Raw genomic sequence first — 8,830 nt, forward strand, 5'->3', positions numbered from 1 at the left:
TCTCGTTTATTCCACACATGGTGCAGACAGTAATTGATGTCAGAGAAGTGAACACAGACCAAGGATTTACAAGCACAGATCAGCATTTTATCCACAAAGTGCACGTGCAAACAACCAGAAAACAGCTGCGGACCTCTCAGCTTACCCAGCTCCTGGATATCGACAAACCCATAAAACAGAGACTACAGTTTCCTATGAGCATGAAACAAGTGCTTTCAGCCTCGATAGCTGGTTGCTGACACAAGATGGGAGTAATGTAAAGGATGGATGCAAAGGACTGAGGAACTTAATAACGGTGCAGTCTGGGATGAAAGGAGAGAAATTTATATTTGTTTATTTATTAAGTTGACAAATCTTGTATGACCTAAAAAAAAAACCTGTGTGGTTTGTTGTGCAAATTTCCATATTTATCAAACAAAAATTAATCAAAAAAGCGAATGATTTGATGTTTAAAGTATCTCCACAGCTCAAAATCAAAAATTAAAAGTTTTTTTTTAAACTTTAGTGAATCTTTGTTTTTTCACTTTTTTTTGATCATACTATAACTGTACTGCAGAGCTACTTTGGTTCCTTCATCCACTCTGCTTCTCATCTCCTCTAGTTTCTGGACCTTCTCCATGTTTCCTTCCTCATCCATCTTCTCAATCAGGAAGTCCAGGTGGACAATAGTGGACGCTGAATCAGCTTTCAGAGCGATCTGCTCCAGTCTGACAAGATGTTGGTAGGACTGATCCAGGAACTGTGACTTCTCTGCTGTCAGTTGGTTCATTTCACGTTCAAGATTTTGCAACAAGCTCAGTGTGTTTTGACTTTCTGCCTTGTGCTTTTCGTACTTCTGTTTCACATCTTCTATAGCCCTCTGAATTTTTCTTGTCTTTGTCACATAGATCCAGTTTTCTTTCACATGATCTAATGCAAGACACTTCCCAGTGCAAACAGTGCAGCAGCCATCTTTCATGACCTCACAGTGTTTAGCATACCAGGCCATTGTGCATCCAGGATAGTGACAGTTCTCCTCACAGACTTTACAGCAGACAGCTCCTCTATAAAAAACGAAATACATTCCACCATTTATATGTTTTTTATCTTTGTAGACTTCATCAAGTTCAACAGTGAAATTCTGATGTTTTTTCATCCCTTCTTTATGTTTCTTCAGAGCTTCTTGAATCTGTCTGATTTCTGTCTGCTTTAGTTCAGTGAGTTTGATTCTCTCTTGCAGGTTTTGGATGCAGGCTGTCAGTCTGATCCGTTCATTCAGAACATCCACAGTTTTGCCAAGTTTTTGAGGTGAAGTTTTTTCCAGAAAATCTGTGAAATCTCTCATTCCTTTCTCTGATATTTGACCAGCAATTTTCATGTATTCTCCTTCCTCTGTTCGATCTTCATGCTGGCAGCTATTAAACAGGAAGTAAACAGGCTGGTTCTTCTCATTTTTCGCACAGTTTATTTTTGCTGCTTCAAGAGCTTGAAAAGCATTTTTAGGACGTCTTCCATCTGAGTGTGTGATCAGAGCTACAATGCTTTTCTCCATGTCTTTTCCAAACAGAGACATCACTGAATCAAAGATGTATGACAGTCGGTCACTCAGTCGATTCTCACTCGCCTTCATCACCAGACCCACTGCATGAACTTCATGAACTCCATCCTCTGATCGGAACAAGTCAAATAATCTTTGAATGACAATCTCATCACATCCAATCCCTCTGGTGTCTCCGTATCCAGGAGTATCGATGATGGTCAGAGAGTAGGGCAGAGTTTTATCTTCAAAACCAAAGATCTCGTACACGATCACATCTGAAGTCTGACTTTCTGTCTGACTTGTATTTACGTTTTCTACGATCTGAAACCAGACTTCATCCTCCCACTTCACTCCCATGGTGTAATTGACCAGAGCAGTGATCAAAGTAGATTTTCCTGTTCCTGATTCACCCACAAGTAAGATGGTTTTATTTGTTTTTATCACATTTTTTTCTCCAACAGTCATTCTTGTCAAAGTTCCAAATGTCTCTTTCTTTGGTCTCAGCTGGTAGACAGCAGGAAATCCTGAAGAGATCAGATCAACCTTTTCATCCTCTGATAATCTGTTACTGATCCTGCATAGAAGAAAAAAATAGACTCATTACTTGCTTAAAGTGATTATTTACATGTCAGGAGTCCAAAAAAATCTTCTTGTGATTGCTTTGGCCATGAGCAGACTGCCACAGTCATCCACAGTTAGCACAAGAAGTGCTAACTGGTCTCCAAACACTTCCCAACTAATAATAGCTGAGTGCTACAAAAAAACAGAAATGGAGAATGTTGCCTTCACAGTAAAAGTTGTTGCTTTTGAAATGAAAGACCTAGCTTTTACTTTGAAGGTGAACCTTTTCTATTTCTGGTTTGAATGACACTTTTGTAAGTTGTCTTGCTGCTCAGTTGGTGAGTGATTATAGAAAAGTCAGGATCTCCCAGACAACCTGTGGATGACCACAGTAATCTGCTAGTAACCAAACCAATCACAAGCAGGATTCTGGGTAAGCAGACTCTTTGCGACAGATTTCATTTAGGGAAATCATTCTCCAAGTCTGTGTGACTGAAGTTAGCTTAAAAAATAAACAGTGGCACAGGTCCAGAGATGGAGCAGCTTCAACCTTACATAGGCTCTTGAGACGCTCAGCTACAGTACATTTGCATAGTCATTATGCAAATGTACTGTTTATAAGATTGGGGAAACCTGCAGTCAGCTGAGACTGAAGAAGTCACTTGGATGAGTGACGAAACGTTTCTCCCACAAAACTCTACGTCCAAATGAACAGAATCAACTTTTGGAGAGAGCAGGTAAACAAATTCCACGCAAAGACGTAAACACAATGCGTGGACCCGACCCATCAGAATCTGTGAGATGTCGGCTTTCTCACCTGACAGAATGTACGCAGACATGCCGTCGGGGCTGAAAGCTGACATCTCACAGATTCTGATGCTGCAGGTCTCATCACTCTCCAACCAAAATTGACTGAACCAGCAGCAAAAGAAGATCGAAACTACGCTGCATATTTGATAAATATCATCATTAATTTCTGCTTATCTTTGCTGTTTTGCTTATCTGCTATAAAAAACCAGGTCAGGAAAATCTCCTTCATGTTTTTCTGTGTTTTATTGTTACTTTGACACAAAGGCATCTGCTGTGATGTTTACACCTCTGATGAATTCTCACAAGTATCAGGTTTCTTTTTATAGAAATGAAAAATATGAATATGTACTGATAAGTGATCAGAATTATAATATTTCTGACTGTCTGAGGCAAAATGTCCCCAATTCAAATCGAGTCGGATCGAAATCAGGGATCGAATCGAATCAGGACCTTGTGAATTGAAACGATGTTAGAAATCAGAGACGATACCCAGCCCTAATTTGTAGTTACTCAGCTGCATACATTCCTGCTCTTTAGGCTGCAGGTCTGGTCTTTCACTCTTCTTTCCTATAGTGTCAAATTCAGCTCATTTTGACCAGAGTCATTTTCACTCTAGTCTACTTATTTTCTTGCCCACCGTCTCACAGCCAATCAACTGTAGGTGTTTGTGCTTTAAATCTCAGTGTTCAGGGCTCACAACAGAGAGTTTCTGCTAAGTGTCCAGCTACTTCAGTTCTACCAACACCATCTAGACTCTGGGATCCTGCCCTACGTCCCTTCAGTTGTTGGACTCCAGTCTGTCAATTAGCAGTTTATTACTTCAACTCTGTACTTAAATAAATCTCTCAGATCATTTCTCCTTATTGAAGTGCTTTTAGTTGAATGTACATACCTTAATGCTGCTCTGGTTCTTTCATCCACTCTGCTTCTCATCTCCTCCAGATTCTGGACCTTCTCTGTGTCTCCTCTCTCCTTCATTTTCTCAATCAGGAACTCCACATGTACATAAGCTGACACTGAATTAACGTTCTGCTGCAGTGTGACAACAAGTTGGTAGGACTCATCCAGCCACTCTGACTTCTCTCTGGTTAGAACTTTCATGACCTCATTTAGACGTTTTAAAAGTTTCCCTTTGTTCTTAAACTTCATTTTTATTTCCTCTTTGGTTCCCTGAACTCTCTTTCTACTGGTCACATACCTCCACTTGTCTTTCACATGATTTGATGTAGGACACCTACGAGTACATGAAGTGCAGTGGCCCTCTTCCATAACCTCACAGGTTTCAGGGTTGCAAGCAATTGTGCATCCAGGATAGTGACAGTTCTCCTCACAGACCATACAGCAGACAGCTCCTTCATAAAACCCACCACGTATAAGTCGTTTCTCTTTGTAGACCTCATCAATTTCAACAGTGAACTTCTTATTCTCCTGGTTTTTATTCATCAGAGCTTGTTGAAACTGTTGGATTTCTGACTGTTTCAGTTCAGTCAGTTCAATTCGTTCGTGCAGGTTTTGGATGCAGGCTGTTAGTCTGATTCGTTCATTCAACATAAATGTCTCCAGTTGTTGAGGTGAAGTTTTCTCCAGGAACTCTCTTAATCGACGTAATTCTGTATTTGTTACTTTCCATGCGTGCAATAGAAAAAACTCATTTTCATTTTTTCTCAGGAGGTTCTGTTGGTTATTAAACAGGAAGTGAACAGGCACATTTTCCTTATTTCTGACACATTTAATATTTGCATCATCAAAAGCTTTAAGTGTAGTTGTGGGTGTTCCAATCCCTGAGTGTGTGATGAGAACAACAGTGTTTCTCTCCACATCTTTTCCGAATAAAGACAGCACTGAGTTGAAGATGTACGTGAGTCGGTCAGCAAGACGATTCTCCCCCGCCTTCACCACCAGACCCACTGCATGAACTTCATGAACCCCATCCTCTGATCGGAACAAGTCCAATAATGTTTGCCTGACAATTTCATCATGTTTAATCCCTTTATTTTTTCCATATCCAGGAGTATTAATGATGGTCAGAGAGTAGGGCAGAGTTTTATCTTCAAAACCAAAGATCTCGTACACGATCACATCTGATGTCTGACTTTGTGTCTGACTGCTCTTCTCTATGATCTCAAACCAGACTTTATCCTCCCACTTCACTCCCATGGTGTAGTTAAGCAGAGCGTTGATCAGAGTAGATTTTCCTGCTCCTGTTTCACCCACAAGTAACATGGTTTTATTTGTCTTGTTTGGATTTTTTATACCTACAGTGACTGTTGTGAATGTTCCAAAGTTCTTTTTCTGCGGTTTCAGCTTGTAGACAGCAGGAGGTCCTGAACTGATCCACACACTGTTCGATGAGTTTTTCTTCATCCTGCAGAATAATCAAACAATTTATTCAGTATGAAATTATATGTCTGCATCATTTGTGTTTGTACATAATTTTTCATTTTCATTAAGTTTATTTAATTTATACAAACTTATATGCTTATTAAAACAAATCGTTCTGCGTAGATCTCACTGCATGTTTGGAGTAAAGAAGTGATATAATAGATGATAAAACACAGTTTCCATCAATACATTTTCTACCTCTTGTCTGAAGCTGCGTCATGGGAACAGCAGCCTAACCAGAGAAGCCCAGACAACCTTGTCCCCATCCGCCTCCTTCGGCTTATCTGGAGAACACAGGTGTTCCCAGGCCAGCCGAGAAATGTCATCTCTCCAGCATGTCCTGGGCGTCCCCCAGAGTTTATCCTCTACTTCTGGTGGAACTTGCCCGTAACACTTCACCCAGGAGGAACCCATATCAGATACCCATATCACCTCAACTGGCTCCTTAGAACGGACTCAGGTCATACTCTGAGTCCCTCCTAAATGACTGAGAACCTCACGCCATCTCTAAGGGAGAACCCAGGCACTAGTATCCTTGATCTAAATGTTTTAGCCACTTCCCAGTGCTTGTGCCCATAGTTGATCCAAATATCGCTCAACCTGCAAATTGACAACTTTGGAGCCTCCCTTCATTGCACCTGTCAACCTCCTGCTCTGCTATTTCCTCATTCAAGAACAAGACCCTTAACTTCAGTAAAATTACTCAAACTCCTCCACTTGAGCACTTTGCCCAATTCTGGCTGAGACCTGTGGCCTCAGACTTAAAGGTGCTGATTCTCATTGCATGTGCTTCACCTGCAAACTGCTCCATTACAAGGTGAAGATAATAAATAAACAAAGTCAACAGAAGCACAGAATTTGCAACAAAAAACTCAACTAAAGCTTATCAGACACAAGAAGGCAAATCATTGCAAACAAACAGATTTTAACGTTAAAAAAAGTGAAACAATAAAAAAACAAAACCTCTGAGATTAAAAATACAGCACTGGGGTCTGCACAGAGCTCAGCTGGTAGGATGAATGTTAATAGCACTTTAAAGGATTTGGAAATATTTTACAGCAGCAAATATGCAGAGATGCAGAGATGAGGTTTACGATTTGGTGAGCTCTCACAAAGGCTGGAAACACTTTACCTGGTTTTTCACGTGCACTATTATTTGCAAACTTGTTTTTGATTCATGGTACCCTTTGCAATGAAATATTTTTAAAAACTGAAATGCATCTCAAACATGCCTCTTCATATGTCAGTTAAAAAACAAACCCAAAAGTCACCTGGCAAAGTCAGCTCTGAGTTTCACCCACTCTGAGCCGTGACAGGAAGGATTTGGTTTCTCACTCTTAGCTGGGTTAACTTGTGCATACTAAAGCTTCTGTGTGCATTAAAACAACACCGTTGCTTTGTAACATGATGACTGAATTCTGGTGCTGACCGCAAAGTCTGACATCTGTCTAGAACAATGTCTGCAGCCATGTGAAGGTCGGAAAGGTCTGCTGTGGGCAAACTACTGTATTAGAATACCCTTATCAGTATGAGGGGGTGAACATAATCGCTTTCCAAAGTACAAAAACCTCCCACTGAGAGGACAGCTTCAGAATAACACAATCTTAATGTGTATGCAGTCTGTAAAGATAACACTGTTTTCCTTGGTACAGAGTGTCTACTACCCACCAGGAAGGCTGCAGATGGATTCTTTCATTATTCTTTTGTGAACTGAACCTTTACTTGCGTGACAATCACTAACACTGAGCACCTCCCTGCATGGTCTCCAACATCAGCTTCAGAGTGTTTCTTGACTTGTAAACTATGATCCAGCTCAGCTCTTCAGGTCATCTGGAAAAGTTTGCCTGCTGATGTTGCTTACAGTGTAGGCTTTTCGACTGTGTAAAATAAGTGTGTCATATGATAATCCTTCGTCCAGGATGTTAACATTTTTCCTGAACACTCACTATATTTTGTGGACACAAATCTTTGCCCAAGTACAGGCGGATTCTGTTCATGTTTTTGAGCTGCATAAACACAGCTCAAAAACAGTCTGTCGCTAATGAGCAGCTGAGCCGATGTTGAATGATTCACATTAGCAACCTATGCACTGTTTTTCTTGGTCTTCATGCATAAATTATACGAGAGTTTGCATGTTTTTGTTGGCTGAATACATTTCCAAACAGCAGATGATGATCTGCTGAAGGTGGACAAACCCTCCACCTTCGGGTGTGCCACACATTTGAATTTTGCTTAATATCTGTCTTTTAACAGAGTTACTGGTCCAGGAAACTCAAAGCTGTGGTGGCAGCTGAGATGTGCATGTGGTCAGGTGCTGATTGCTTTTTTAATCTATTTTTTTTTGTCTGTATTGTCATTGTTTTACTACCTCAGAGGATGTCATGTTCCACTGATACCTAAAGGTGGCAGTAATTCATCTACAAGCTGTTTGACCACATTTAAAGATGAACAACAGCAGGCGAGTAACTACCAGGGATCAGCTAATGAAGTGTTGTGGTCACTCACTCTGTTGCCATGGTGATTATGTGGCTGAAGGAGTCTTCACACAGCGATGCTTAAACAGGCGTTGGTCTCTAGGGAAAGAAATCGAGTGTTTATTTAATATTGACGAGGACACTTAAATACAGAACCTGTGTTTGTTCCCCTCTGTGACGCTCTCACATCATCTGAGTGCAGAATCACTCAGTGTCAGAATTACAGAGAGATACTGAGAGACTGAGAGTTTGTTCTTTCTGCATTCATCGAGGTTTCTACAGTTTATTGTACAAAAATGAACTGTGCTCACTCATGAATACATCTGTAGATCTATAAATAGAAATATAAATCACATTTATATTTTGCTTTCCTGCTTTAAGATTTCTGTAATCAAAGGTATTTTAGTTTTTGATGATAACTTTTCTCCTGCTTTCCACACTGTTAGATTTATTTATTGAATTATTTGGTTCAGTTTTTGTGAAATCATTTAGTCTGAGTTTGAATCTTAGCTTCTTACCTGTTGTCTTGGTTTCAGGAAGCTCTCTGATGCTGAGGAGGCAGAGAGATCAGAGGGGCGTGAGTGTTCAGAGCTTTTATACTGACAGGAAGAGACAGATACTGTGTGATCACATGATCTCACAGCAAGTCACGGCAGGAGTTGCTGTACCTACTTTTCAAAATGAAGACTTTCACAGGTCTTTGAAAAAGTACCCGTAGGTGGCAGTGGGGTATGTTTAGAAACGTTACCTCAACCTTTTCAATTATTTACTATAATCCCAGTGATGTGAACATTAAGGTCAATGCCTGCAAAGATCAAACACTTAAATAGCTGAGTCTTGTCCTTGTATGTTCATATTGCTTCACAAGCTCTAAAGAAATAAGGAAATGTGGACTGTTAGGATGCCTGGGTCATTGACCCAGGGTTTTTGAGTTTATTATATTATTTATCATTTCCAGTCTTTGGTTTCTTTGTTAGAGTTCTGTCTTATGGTTTATGTCTCTGTGTAATCCTTAGTTGCTCTCTCCCCTGTCGGCTATATCTCTGTGTCTGTGTCTGCCCTGGTCCCACGTCTCTGTTCCCTC

General features: G+C 40.4%; 1 protein-coding gene and 1 long non-coding RNA gene across 2 annotated transcripts; both read right to left on the bottom strand.

Moving 5' to 3' along the window:
- Nucleotides 1–520: 520 nt before the first annotated feature.
- LOC102206045 (uncharacterized) lies at nt 521–5,152 on the bottom strand (the record flags this gene model as incomplete). Its single annotated transcript, XM_005748431.1, has 2 exons — nt 521–2,093; nt 3,783–5,152. Coding segments are annotated over 2 exons (2,943 nt in total), but the record flags the coding sequence as incomplete, so codon positions are not given.
- Nucleotides 5,153–5,157: 5 nt separating this feature from the next.
- LOC102198105 (uncharacterized) lies at nt 5,158–8,301 on the bottom strand. Its single transcript, XR_312127.1, has 3 exons — nt 8,265–8,301; nt 7,778–7,845; nt 5,158–5,255 (listed from the first exon to the last, which is right to left on the bottom strand). It is a non-coding gene; the product is annotated as an uncharacterized LOC102198105 (long non-coding RNA).
- Between the last annotated feature and the right edge of the window lie 529 nt (nt 8,302–8,830).

The sequence above is a fragment of the Pundamilia nyererei genome, unplaced genomic scaffold (assembly GCF_000239375.1).
Source record: "Pundamilia nyererei isolate P.nyererei 1_Seehausen unplaced genomic scaffold, PunNye1.0 scaffold00221, whole genome shotgun sequence".
Classification (NCBI taxonomy): domain Eukaryota; kingdom Metazoa; phylum Chordata; class Actinopteri; order Cichliformes; family Cichlidae; genus Pundamilia; species Pundamilia nyererei.